Here is a 14,973-nt window from a genome sequence, read left to right as displayed (position 1 = left end):
AAGCACCACACCTGAAAGACCTTTTTGGATAGTGGCTGGAACACATTTTGAACATAACAATATTGTCTAGCCCTTAAGTCCAGTGATATGAAAGGATGATAGCTTTAAATGAGTTCTAGAATAGAAAAGGGCTCTGCAGCTGGGTGAGGATGTGGGTCAAGCAGCCCTACCACTTGGATCATGTAATCTGTCCTGCTCTAAATTGTTGTAAACGTCAGTAGTGGGAGAAGATGGAATGTAAGTTTATGGTAAACCCCAGTGGGAGAATCTTAGTGTATCCTACTGGGATTCTGAAGCAAGGCCATAACATCTGCAGTGGGGAATTATACTCCATTTTAGAATCACCTTTTGGCATGACAGATGGCCCTAGTACAGATGAAACACTTGACCATGGGGCACCAAGTAAGCATGCTCCCGGAACTGCCCATAATGAGCTGGCTCTCTTAGATCTACGGTGTCATAAAATCAGCAGGCTCAGCAGCAGTCCATCACAAGTTAAAAGTACTACATTGGAGATCAAGTTTAAGCAACAACAAGGGCACAGGCAGGATGCATGAGCAGGTGGCCTAGACCCACATGTCACTCAGGATGGTTGTACCAGTGCTCTTTACTTGGTGCATTTTCTAAGACAAGCTGAAGAAAAAGAAAAATACCCATGCTTGATTTATAGACAGGCAGTCTCAGTATTTGAGCTCGAACTGAAAATGGATGACAGAAGACTGTAGCATTACTTGACAATCAGTAGAGAGAAAACATCTTCCCAACACGTGGAGGTGAAAAGGAAGAACTTGGTCATCCAGTCTGAGGAAGGAGAAATGTCCTGAGGGGATAATATATACAGATTTCTGGACATTTACTAATGGCATTGATGGCTGGTGAGGGGCCTGGGGGGAAAAGACTGGAGGATCAGAGACAAGAAGGTGAGGATAGAGGGTGGGTGGACACATGGGAACAGGTACAAAGTGTGAAGATTTTTGAATCTTAAGTTAATACCTAAGAAAGCATATATGAAAGAAGATATAGTGAACAATGAAGTAGTCAAAATGATTTGGTTAGATGAAGTTAGCCACCTTTGTCAATGACCTCTCCAGAAGTAGGATAATGGGCACATACATGAAATGGCCCAGTCATAATACTGGTATTTCTTGATCATGATCAAAGATTAGATTATACTTATGCTTATTGGTTTGCCTCGTAATTGTCCTCCATACCTTTCTATTGTGCTTAAAAATCTAAAAACTAAGAATTATGACAATTATATGAACAAATTATGAGGTTCAGAAAAAAATTGGAAATACCAGAAATTATAGAACTGGACAGGGTTCTAGCAGAAGCACAATACATTGCCCAGAAAGTGAGCTTATTTTATTGGTTATGTGTATTTAGATTCAGATATTGACTCAGATTATTAAAATTTAGTTTTAAATCTTGGCTAATTATAGTGATTTTTTGAGAAATTATGTGTAAATGGGCAACAAGCTAGAAAACAGAAGGATTTTATTTAAAGAATGCAATAGTGTTGTCAGTTTTGTTAGATCTGTGGGGAATACTGCGGATGATGTAGTCCAGCTCTTTAACTTGGGAAACCTGAGGCCTTAAGGATACCCGCCTAGTGTTGTAACACTAATTAGTGTCAAAATTATGGTTTAGAGCCCAATTCTTCTGACTAAATATCCTGTATTTTTTAAAACTAAGTCATATAGTCTCTTGTACATAGAATAACCTTACTTGAAAATACTGTGGCTACCCACATAAATCCGTACACCTTGAAATAACTGATCTATTCATTTAAGTTATCTTAATGAGGTGGCCTTGAATAAATCTTGTGTTTTGTTCTTTCAAAACAAAAGTAAAAATGGAATTGAGATAGTAGTTGTAATTTTAAAAAGTGTGAAAAGTGATAGCAGGTTAAAAATTCCCAAATTAATCCATGTAACAAAACTGCATTTGGACCCTCTAAATCTATGAAAATAAAAAAAATTACAAAATTCTCAAATTAGTAAATTGTCTCAACTATTTGTTCACAGATTTGAGAGTGAACGTCTTTTGGAAGGTGTTAATTAACCTCTTCCACCACTGGCCAATCTTTTTGATTGTTTACCTTCTGGAGAAGAGGTTACAGATTTTACCGACCTTATTTTCATCTTGTATTTCAATTCATTGTAAATTTACAATTGATTTCAATTCATTGTAAATTTACAATTTCAATATGCTTTTGGTCAGGTTAGTGACAACTCACTTTCAAGGTTATTTCCACTTTAGGGGTGTGTGTGTGTGTGTGTCTGTATGTGTGTGTGTGTGTTGGAGGTGGCAAGTTGTTGGGAAGTTAAGAATGTGACCAACTTGGTCTTAACATTTCCCTCAGCTTGACCACACTCATGACAGTGACAGGCTTCTTCTTCTTCTTCTTTCTTCTTTCCTCCTTCTCCTTCTTCTTCCTCCTCCTCCTCTTCCTTCTTCTCTCTCCTCCTTCTAATCCTCCTCCTCCACCTTTCCTCCTCCTCCTCCTTTTTAAAATCAGGAATGCTTTTGCAGAAAGAATAGACAGGCTTCTAGACTCAAAGCCTGCCTCAAGTCAGTTTTATAGAACAGTATGGTCTTTCTCAAGGATGATGGAGCCGTCGCTTTAAAATGCAGTCATCAAGGAAGATAGTGTCCCTATCTCCTAGTCTCTTGCTGGAGAGAGAGAACTTCAATGGATTCCTTGCTCCCAGGTGTAAATTCCTGTCATGTCATGAAGATAATGACAAATGTATTTGGAGTGGGAGAGGAGAAGGAAGAGGATTTACGTAGGCATTGAATTTAAGTATTTAAGTCTTCATTCTTCCCTCCTTCTCTTCCCTTAGCCAATTATGTCTACTTATTCCCCTATGAGGTAACCTATCCTTTCTTTTGCGATAATCATCCCCTGAATTTTCATAGTTATTAGAATCACACTATGTTTTTTGTCCACTTATATATAAAACTCATTCATATTGACATGTATAGCTCTTGTTTGTTCATTTTTGTCATTTCATGTTATTCTGTTGCATTAATATACTGTAAAATATTTACCTATTTTATTATCGATGTTTGGGTTGTTTTGAGTTTGTGGCTATAAAGAATGACACCAATATAAATATGCTTGCAAGGATGATATCAAAAATATTTAATGATGGGTAAAGCAAGGTCACATACCAATCATAACAATTGCCAAACCCATCTGAGTGGAAGCTTGGACGTGTCTCCTGGTGCACATTTTCAAAAATTTTTCTGATATCTGTATCTAGGAATGAAATTATTCAATTATAAGGCATTTACTTTGTAAAGGCATTTAACTTTACAAGGTAATTTCAAGCTATTTAAAAAAATGATTGTACCAATTTATGCTTATATCAATTTATGCTTACATGAGAATTGTTAATACATTGCCAATGTTTGAGTTCCCTAGAATATATTTTTGCCAATGTAATGTGCATATGATGTCTCATTGTAGTTTAAACTGGAATTAACCAGAAACTAATGAGTCTGGGCATCCATGCACGCTTCCTAATCATTTGAATTTCTTTGTCCTCTGATTTATTTATGTATTCTTGACAGTAGTCCTTTTAAAATTGCTTTAGATAACAAATATCTTTCTGAATTTTGTGGCATTTCTTATCAATATTTTTATAATTTATGAGAAACAGAAGTCTTTATTTTTATGTAGTTGCATTTATCAGGTTTGCCTTTAGTATTTTTCTGTCTTAAGAATTTTTTATAACTCGAGTTTATAAAATTTTTTCTGTATTATCCTCTAAATGGTTTATAAATTTGACTTTCACATTGAAGTTTTAAAATTAAATGCAATTTATTTTTGCTAATTGTGTGAAGTAAGATCCAGTTTTATCTTTTCAAGCAGTTAATTGACCCACACTATTCATTAAAAGTTCATGATTTTGTCGCAGATCTATTTTGCCTCCTGTGTTATATATATTTGTGTGTTAGTCTGCTGTTCTCACTATTTTGTTCTGTTGTTCAATTTATCTATCCTGTGTCGGTACTATGCTCTTTTAACTTTGGTCCTTTTTTTTTTTATTCCTTAGGATTGTCTAGAGTGTAACTTGTGTACTTTTATGAGTCTTGATAACTATTAGAAAATAGTTTTCAATCTTGTTCTTCCTCTTCAAGTATGCTTTGACTTTCTTGGCATTTCGTGCATCAACATAAATTTGTAATCTTCTTGTGAGATTTCACATATATTTAAAAATGTGGTTGCATTGGGCTGGGCGCAGTGGCTCACGCCTGTAATCCCAGCACTTTGGGAGGCCGAGGCGGGCGGATCACGAGGTCAAGAGTTCGAAACCAGCCTGACCAACATAGTGAAACCCCAACTCTACTAAAAATACAAAAATTAGCCGGGCGTAGTGGCGTGCACCTGTAATCCCAGCTCCTTGGGAGGCTGGGGCAGGAGAATCGCTTGAACCCGGGAGGCGGAGGTTACAGTGAGCCGAGATTGCACCACTACATTCCAGCTTGGCCAACAGCGCAAGACTCCGTCTCAAAAAAAAAAAAAAAAAAGAAAAAAGAAACAAGAAAAAATGTGGTTGCGTTGAATATCTGCATTTGTGATTTGGGAAGAGTTGAGTACCACTACAATATTCAACTTTTTCAATCAATGAACATGGTGTTCAGGTCTTATTTAATATATTATCTTAACAACATTCTTTGTAGAGGTCTTGAACCTCTTTGTTAATTTATTCCTAAGCATTTGATACCTTTGATGATAATAAAAATTATCTTTTAACAATTTCATTTGCATCTAGTAGAACTGACAAATTCATTTGTATATTCTAAAGAAAATTGTTGAGTGTTTGGATTTTCTAGGCATAAAGACATATAATCTACAAATAATTATAATTTTCTTTTCCTTTCTACTTCTTGTTCAATTATTTGTATTTTTTTCCTTGCCTTGATACATGACTGGGATCTTTGATACAATATTAAATAGAAATGATACAATAGGCATACTTGTTTTGTTTCTGGTCTCAAAAGAAAAGCCATTCACCAAGTTTTATACATAGATACAATTCATTAGATTTAAAGAGTACCATTCCATTCCAAGTGTGCTATAATGTTTTTATTATGAATGAATTTTTAATTTCTTCAAATATATCACAGTACCTTATCATTCTTATACCTTAGCATATTAATGTGGTAGATTTCATTAATTCATTTCCCAATATTAAAATACTCTTATGTAAATAGTATAATTTAACTTGATCATGATTCTTATCATTTTTATACATTGCTGGATTGGTTTTTTTCATTATCAGGTAGATATCTTGACATCCATGAAAATTTCTCATATCTGATTATGGTAACTTGGTTTTCTCTTTTGATTGGCATGGATTTTTTCATTTTATTAATCTTTTCAAATAATCAAATTTTGGAAGATTGTTTTCTTATAAATAATCCATGAAACCCTTCATTTCATAAATAATAAAAAATATGATAATACAAAAAAGTAAAAATATCAAAATTAAAAAACAATTTTTTTGGAGTTGTTATACAGGAAGGAAAGATTTCAAAATTTTTGCAATTATACTTTCATCATTATCTTTTAATAGATAACTATTTTGTCTCGATCTTCAAGATCTTTAGACTGTAGTTTGAGGCATTTTCAGGTTTTAATACCTAGAAAATAAATAGTCAAAAAGCCAAACTTTTAAACCATTCATCTATTTATAACTCTTTAGATCTGGCATTATCTTAAAAAAACTCCAATATATACTTCACCTAAGAATGCCCTTAAAAGTTTACCAGAAGTATATTACATAAAATTTGATCAATCAGTGTGAATACATTCCTAAATTTAATTATTGCAGAGAGAAGAATAGATAAAAAATAAAAATTTAAACCAACTAGTTTTTATACTGTTTTAAGGTTAAAAAATGATAGGTAACTTACTTGCTATAGCAAGAGAGTATCAAAGAATATAGTAAACATGTACGCCCCCTCGGACATGCCCTAATTGGCCAAAAAGGGTAAATCCAAGCATTAATATGAATAATAGCTTCAAAGAATTAAAGCATATCAAATATGTTTCAATCTTTGGTTTTATAATGACACTAAAAATAAAAACAAAAAGGAATTGGTTATTTTTGGAGGGTGGTAGGGAACTATCTGTTATTTTGAAATATGGTAAACAGATAAAGGGAAATTGTCCAGCTTTCTCTGCCTTTATCTGAGATTTCTTGTACAGACTGTAACACGGGGTAACCAAATATTGACTCAAAAAAAGTTTATCTTTTTCTAAATATTTCAAGAAGAAATAATGATTGATATATAATATTATCATTTTGCAACATTTAATTAATTAATAAATCTATTCTAGGGATTGAGCATCAGTGGCCACAAGCAGGACAAAGTAAGAGACCACCAGACATATGTGCCTCCCAGTCCAAGAATACAAGACTGACTTGTGACAAAGAAATTGAACATGATTTGGATCAAGCATATTGAAAAAAATATCAATGCACAAGTAACACAGAGGCAGAGAAACTTGTTAACTACCCTGTAGTATGCAATGAGCAAAATCCAGTTTGCGAGGAATCCTACAGGTGCAAAGACCAAGGTTTTTTTTCTTTTCTTTTCTTTTTTTTTTAAAGGCGATTCACTGAAAAAGAAGGGAGGGGGAGGAGAATAGGCAAATTAAAAGAAGCTTAGAAAAATATTAAAAATAGAACAGGACAACTACACTAGTGTTTTGTGGGCTCTGTGAGTGATAAATCAAGAAATTACTATCATTAAATCAGGATAGTGTTTTAGAAGGGTGGGAATGAGTTGTGATAAGGATGAGTTGAATGGAAGACTTATGAGATGGCTGGCAAAGTTCAATTGTTTGGCCTGGATGGTGGTTATAAAAATGTCTGACATACAATCATTTATGAAGCTATGCATTTGTTTAATTCTGTTTTCTGTATCTCTGCTATATTTGAAATACAAATTTAAAACTGGGCGAGTGAATATATTTACGATACAATTTTCAGAGACGTCCTGAAAAGTTTTATCTTTATATTAAGGATGAATTTATCAAGTTGATAAACACAAGAAGTCAAAGGTGATATTTTCAATATTTATTAGTAAGGCTGAGGCAACAGCCTTTATACAGCACAATTTACATAAGTTATCAAGATACATCTTGTATACAATCACAAAACCATGACATATTTTTACACAGAGTAAAACTTAAGACGGATTTACAAGCATTTTTTTTTTAAATGTAACTCTCATGTATTTTCAGGTCAATTTATACAGTCCTTAGTCCAAGAATTTGCGTTTGTCCATTAGATTTTTCCAAAGGGATTTGGGTAAAACAAACAAACAAAAAAACACATTAGCAAATCACCAACATGGCATGCAACATATAGTTAGAAACAAGACATATCTTCAAGTACTTTAGTTTTTATTTCAAAATCAGTTTTATTAAGATGTTTATGTTGTCAGACAAGAAAATTTTTTCTTAAACCTCATATGTGTTTTTAGGATATTAGCACACACATTAATCAGTAGTGGGAGCACCTGAGCACGTCACCAAACAAATATACAGACACAATCAAACAATAATCATATTCACATGCTGAATGCCAAATGAAATTAATATTTCAACTTCGTCTACTTTACCAAGTGTATACTTATGTACAAGGTAATGCATTAAGAAAATGCTCTCAATCTACCTATCAGATAAAGAATTTGATTAAATAATTTTGGCCTAATGGATACCTTTAATAATAGAACATGAAACATACAGAAAACAGCATTGTATCATATTCAATGAGAATATTTGTTTCACTCATTCATTACTGTATTACACCCAAGGCAAGTAATTATTAAATAAATAGCTCATAATTATTCATTGAGTCTTCTTTCACTTTCATTTCAAGCTCAAAAAGAGGGAAGGAAGATCACTTCTGTCATACATAACACATATATAGCTGTAGTTGGCTGATTTTGGAATATTTGACATTGTAGCAATGAAAATAAGTTTTTAAAAATATTGTTAGTTATGATTTAAATAATAAAGTAAAAAAATACTATAAACATCTTTATGATATTTTAATGAAATGAAGCATTGATCAAATAATTTCTAATAAATTGGGCACAATATAATATATACTTTTATTTTACTTCACATCACCACCACCGCTAATATCACTACTGCTACCACCACTATCATTACAGTCATTCCTATAATAAGAATCAATATCAGCTGGTTACCAGCTATAATATTCCCACAATATGACTATTTAAATGTGTGTGATCCACAAAATTAATTCCACTGGTATGCTGAAAATATGCGTTTAATTAGTGTAATTTATTAAAATATGGGCAATATTAAAGAGTAAAGATAACTGATGCCCCTTAGTCTTGATATTTTAAACTGAAATATAAATAAAGAGTTCAGAGTCACCAAAAATCTTCTTAATCTTAAGTAAAAACAGGGAAAACACCAACTTCTTGCTACTAGGGTTATTTGTGTCTGTAATGACTATTCTATATTCCCTGTCTTTTGTAAAAAATTCACTCTGTGCTTTTGTTTCTACAGCCGAAAGTTTCTTTAGGACCAAATTTGAAACCAAGAAGCAACATCAGTCTCTGATGACTCAATGAAATTGTGGGAAAAATTGAGATGCTCTTCAAGGTAAAAGTGCTGTAATTGGAGTAATTACGTATTATATAGAGATTACAAACTTTGTTAGTATTAGAATAAAAAAAAGTTAATTCCAATAAAATGAAATAAACTAAAGAGTGAAAAACCATGTACTGTGATATGTACAAAAAAGTAAAAAACACCAAGAGCCCTATTTGCAATAAAAAAGAAACAGTTTTGTTGTAAGAAGGGTAGTCAACATCATTCAGAAGAAACGCATTCATATAAGGATCAGTGTTGCATAGAATAATTCCAGTACAACCTAGAAGTTTGGTCAGCTGCAAACTTGGCACACTGGCAGGATCTTATGCTCTCTGAAGGGGAATGCTGGTGCACAAAAAGAAGCCCTGTTGTCAACTCTGCTGATTGACCTAGCCCCATCGCTAGTTCCTTGGAATGGAGGGGCTTCTATAATGGAAAGACTCCTACGCTTTCAGGTTAAATAGCTACCAAAGAGATAATCTTTGTTTTGGTGATCCCTCCATTTATATTATTCTAAAAGAAATTGCAACTGGAATGAAGAAAGCTAACTGGTCATACAAACTCTCATGCATACCTATGGATATGAGTGGCTGCAAAAGAGGATCAGAGATGAGTCAGGGTTTTCTTTTAAGGGCAAATACCAGAGCCTTTTTATGTCAGAAGGAGATCTCCTTGGACCTTTTCTTCCCCAATTATGAGTGATGATTATAGGCTTCTTCAAGTGCTAGCTTCTGCTGGAAATATCCATGGCAACCATCAGCAGATCTAATAGTTTCTAAAAATAAAATACTAGCAATATAATGTGTTTGATGATTCCACTCTCCCATGCTCATTTTAGAGCAAAGTCAATGGTAAATGACATTGTATTGTCAGTGGAGGGGGATTAAAAAATAGAGGGAAGAAAAGTTATGGTTATCTTTCTCAGTTTGGGGAAGAGCGAATTTGTATTCTGAAGTCATATATATATAATCTCCTGGGATATATTAGAAATTCTCTTATTTTTAGTGTTTTACAGTCCTCTCAAATTTAGAGCATTTTTTCTTTAAAAATGAGAAAATTCAATATCCAACCAATATCTAGAGATGGTTTTCTCTAATTCAACTAACACTTCACCCTTAAATAAAGCAGCAGGTTTTAAGCTCAGAATGCTCTGAGAAGCAATTTGATTTATTTATTTTGAGTAGAATACAGGAATAGGGTAAGACCAGCATTATTCATTTAATTTAGGATAACAAAATTTGCATTTTCATGTAATTCTTCACCTTTAGTCAGGTTAAAGTTTATATTTTAAATAAAAAATAAGTTTTGTGGCTAATTTACTGCTTTTATCCATGTCAATCCTTGCCATTGGTTTAGATGACGTTTTTCACATATAAAATTTGAGAATTAAAAAGATATGTAATAATTATTCCTCACTTCTGTGTATAAAACTATATTTGGAAATGTGCTTTCATCTTTCATGGATCATTGATTTATCATCACAACATCTCATCTGGAAGGTTAAGAATATATAATTATTTTTATCCTATAGATAAGAAAACTGGGGTAAAGTGAGTGTAAGTGACATGTGCAAGGTGACACAGTCAGTGGTAGAACTAAGACCAGAAGACAGGCTTTTATTCCCTGCTGAGTGTGTTTTCCACAACTTCACGTTACTTCCTTAATTAATAATGCTGATAGAGAAGAGGGTGCTTCATTTTAAGACTTGGACATTAGTTGTTTTATTCATTATTATTAAAATAGCTCAAAGTATATTTTAATCTCAGGTAAATGTTGACTTTTCACATATTTTCCCAACATTGATGAACTTGATCACTGTGATACTGTCACTAAAGTAAGAAAATACAGCACTAGAGAGAACTCGAGTTTAGTGTCATGTTTTCATGATACAATCAGTAAATGAATTAAGTCATTAAGGAAAAAAGCATAAAATATTATGAAATGAGGATCCATTTAATTAATCAATGTCACAAGATTAATATGGTTTGTTTGCCAGAGAAAGAATTTTCTTTCTCTGTCAATGCATCGCTCAAGAGAAAGGCAATGTGCAGGATAATACATTTATTTGCAGTTTCACAAAGAGTAAGTTATCATGCTTCCTAGAACATATCAGTTTACTCTAGGTCCTTTGGTACATAGACTGAAGATGTCTTGGCTTAATGGTAAATTATGAAGATTTTGATGGTTTCAACCAAAATTCCAATATTTTATGGGGCAACATTCTTCTTTGTTAGCCAGTCATAGTTTTATTTCTAGATAAATTCAATTTTATTTCTACCTAGCATTATCTTCACTCTACATCGTTTCAAATGATACGGAAACAAATGTGCTTTTACCACATGGATTCCAAAGTCAGTGTTGTACACGCTTGTAACATTTAGACACAGAGAAAACTGGTAAAATATGGCCTGAAAGCCACAATTTCTACATCTCCTCTTCCATTTTCCGTAAGAACACAGCCACCTCACTTCCAGCCTTGGACACATATTGTAGGTATATCTTATGTCAGAATCTGAAAGCAGCAAGTTGTCTGAATAGAAGATGATGAAGGAAGATTTTTGAAGTTTTGAAAACTGAGATTTGTTACATCAGTTCTTTCCTTTCAACCAAGGCTTCTTTGCATAAAGAATTACCTTTGTGCTGCATGAAAACCACATTAATCTTTGAGCCTCTGTCTTAAGCTATAGCTCAACTCTGCTCAAAGATTATTGTCTTAAGTAATCAAAATTTGTTTCACAGTTTCTCTTCACAGCCATGGGAATTTCGAGGTCTCAGAACTCCATTCTTTTTGTTTTCAGTATGTGAACTTTTTCAATTGAATATCTTTGTGTGATCCACAACAATAAATGTACAAGGTGTTAAGTATGTTTTTGCCTGTTGTTCCCACTCTTATGTTTGCCTCTCAAAACTTAGCTTTGTTCAATAGTATTCAACTATAGTCTTGATGTGAGGCTATTTAGAGCAGTTTCTATACCCTGAGAAGACATGTTTCTTCAATGCGTTTGAGTAGGACTGACCAAAAGTTTGTGCCAGTTGACTATTCTTTTTCTGAGATCCACTTTGTCAAGCCAGATACAGGCTTCACCAATCAAGGTCTTTTTCATAAACTTCCCTCCATTGGAGAAAAGTAAAATCTAGAAAAAATAGCCAAAAATAAACATATTTAATTTATACACATATACATGTGTATAGTTTTCAACCTCTTTTAAGGACATTTAATCATCAAAGAAATAGCACGAAAGAGGGTGACGCTGAGTAGAAGTAGCAGACATATTTGCAGGAGAACTGATAACCAAGGTGTTCTCAAAAGATTTGCATGTAATGTAAATTAATTAACATCAACATGTGTATTATTCTGCAAAGGCAAAGACACATTCTGAAGAATGTGAGAATACTAGGTAAGAAATGTGTAACTAGCTAATTCTAAGTTTATGCTTAAACTGATGGAAAGTTCCACAAAATAACTTTGCCAAATAATTTTTTACTAGTTTACACAAATCCAAATCAAATAAAAGATTATCTGTATTCTGAATAAATAAATATAACTTCACAGAGCATTGTTTTTATTTAGTATTAAATTTTCTGGTGATTTTACTATAGTATGTACGTCCAAGCTGTTTTCTGAAGTCATATGCAGAACTTATCACAAGGGTCTCAAACTAAATAATTTTTTTTTTTTCATTTTAAAGATGAGTTGAAGGAAAGGTAGAGAGCATTCAGTGGAGCTAGGCAGTAATCCTTATAATTTTATTCTCTTTTTCTCTTCAGAATCTCCTTCGGTTATATAATTTACCCTTATTCCTGGCGAAAACTTTTATGCTTCTGACTTCAAAATTTGTACTTCCAGATATGACTATCTCTTCTGGTTTCCGGTTCAGGGATTTCAAGTGACGTTGTATATTTTCACTCGAATCTCTGCCTTCTTATCAAATTCATTTCAGACAAACTATTGGTCTTTCTCTATTCTAAATTCCCTGACTACGTAATCTCTGTGAAATAATACATTTGTTGACACAGACTTCAGAGTGTCATTTCACATTTTTATTCCCTTCCGGTCTAATATCAGTTAATCTTCTCAATACATTTTTGCTTTGTAATATCTCTTATCTTTGTCTCTAATTCAAACCTTTAATTTCCTGTACCATGGTCTCTTCCTATATTTTTTTCTCATTCCCCCATTTCTACTTTTATTCCTTGTCTCTATATCTACTAAAGACATACTATGTGCAAAGCATTGTGCAGGCTGTAGGCAATGAAAATTAGGCCTTGCCCTAGAGAAACTGATAGCATAGAAGCAGTGACAGGTAAGTACAGATATTGTTACAAGACAGACTGGGATTGATAGCCTAATAATAGAAGCAAAATGCTTTGTGAATAAGGTAAGATGAATTATACCCAGGGTCATCGGTAAGGAGATGAAAGATGTGGAGTATTGTGACAGATGGCGAGAGTTGGAAAAGGGAGCTTTGAATGGGAGAAAAAATATGAGGAAAGGATTGGAGGCTTAACATGACTTGAAAACAGTCTGTTGTGACTTGGAGTGTTAAGTGAGTGGAAAAGTATCCAAGGAGCTGAGACTAAGTCAATACAACTAAAACTCACTTTGGAGGACTCTGAATGATTCAAGATAATGGTGAGTAATTAAAGAGCTTTAATGTAAACTAGGGTTTTAAAATGTAACTCTGGCAGTGCTGTGATGAAATGAACTAAAGGGATTAGACATAAACGACAATAGGCCAGGTAAACAGATGAAATGATTTGAATAACAAAGATGGGGGCCCAAAAAGGTTTAGTGGCAGTAAGCATGGAAATAAGAAGAATCTATGTAAAATAAACTCCGCAGACAGGGTAGAGAAGGCATGGCAGCTGATTGGATGGGGTGAGTGGGCTGTGGAATTCTAAAAGATTCCTGGGGAGATACTGCTGAAAATTAGTTAACTTCTCAAATGTCATATAGTGTATGATCAGTATACAAATATTGAATAATGGAATAAAAATAAATACAATATGAATGAGAAGTTTTAAATATCAACTACATAATACAGAGGTACCTGAAGAGAATGTCCTGCAGGACTTAGACTGAATCGAAATGTTTCATTGAATGAAGGCTCTCGATCATGTCTGCACACTCTTGTTTTTTTCTTGATCACCTTTTTTTGGGTAGAAATATTCATCACATATATTTTCACATATAAATCTGAAAATAAGAATTCAGCCCATTAAATTCCATCAATCATATAAATTTCTATTGAAAGAATTATAACTGTATACTGAGAGTTCTTGTTACATTTTGCACAAAGCCAGCAGGTTGTAAACAATTTGTTTCAGATAATATAAAATGATTAAAAGATATGTCTATTTTTTTTTTTTTGAGACAGGGTCTTACTCTGTCACCAGTCTGGAATGCAGTGGCCAGATAACTCACTTAACTTCAAACTCCTGGGCTCAAGTGATCTTTCTGCTTCAGTCTTCTACATAGAGGGACTACAGGCAGAAGCGACTACACCTAACTGATATATCTATTTTTCTTAACAATTTAAAATTGTCCTTCTGTTGTCTAATGAATATAACACTATAATGTATATGTTAATATATCTAGCTAAAAACTGAAAGAAAACAACTTGTTACATATGTTAATCAGTTATTTTTTCTGACATATTTGGTGTACAGTTCAAATTTTAGTTAACATTTTCCAGAATATGTAAGACACATCCCTAAAAAATTCTAGATATATTGATGATTATAATAGAATTAGATACCTGGTAGATGATCAGGAGACTTAAATTTGTATGTAATATTTCTGCATTGGAGAATTTCAACTATTAGTTGTTCACCATCTGTCTTCATTTCCTTCTTCAGTGCAATCTTGATTTCTCCCATTACTTGAGTTTTAGCTGGGAGAATTTAATAAAAATGTAAAGAAGTATGTAATGCCATATATGAAATGTTTAGTTCAATAATTCATTCATACATTCATTACTCTTTATCAAGTGCTAAGTATCTTATGACATCCTAAGTGCTAAATATCTTATGACTGTATTTTATTCATCTGTATATTTATTCACAGGTGAATAAATAAATTCACAGATGAATAAAATACACAAAATTTATCACAGATTCATTTATTCAGATATGAATAAAATACAGTCCATGCCCTTAAAGCCTGTAAAGAGTGAACAATCTTATGGGTAGACTGATAAATACACAGATGCTTACACCAAAGTATGTTAGATATAATGATAGCTTAGCAACAAGGGAGGTATGAAGAAATGCATGTAGATAAATTTTACTCAACTGTAGACTTTAGGGCAAAAGAAGTA

General features: G+C 33.1%; 1 protein-coding gene across 5 annotated transcripts in view; it reads right to left on the bottom strand.

Moving 5' to 3' along the window:
* Positions 1-7,082: 7,082 nt before the first annotated feature.
* The window catches only part of PCLO (piccolo presynaptic cytomatrix protein), a 403,311-nt gene continuing 395,420 nt past the window's right edge, over positions 7,083-14,973 (bottom strand). For all 5 annotated transcript variants that reach the window (XM_019031537.4, XM_055347822.2, XM_055347823.2 and 2 more), the window contains 3 exons: positions 14,413-14,547; positions 13,705-13,850; positions 7,083-11,787 (listed from right to left, as the gene is read on the bottom strand). In XM_019031537.4, the coding sequence (XP_018887082.3) occupies positions 11,647-11,787; positions 13,705-13,850; positions 14,413-14,547 (422 nt within the window). In that variant the 3' untranslated portion in view covers positions 7,083-11,646. The remainder of the gene's footprint in view (positions 11,788-13,704; positions 13,851-14,412; positions 14,548-14,973) is intronic.

The sequence above is a fragment of the Gorilla gorilla genome, chromosome 6 (genome assembly GCF_029281585.2).
Source record: "Gorilla gorilla gorilla isolate KB3781 chromosome 6, NHGRI_mGorGor1-v2.1_pri, whole genome shotgun sequence".
Classification (NCBI taxonomy): Eukaryota; Metazoa; Chordata; class Mammalia; order Primates; family Hominidae; genus Gorilla; species Gorilla gorilla.
Note: the sequence above shows the minus strand (reverse complement) of the source record. Positions and strands in the feature narration are given on the sequence as shown.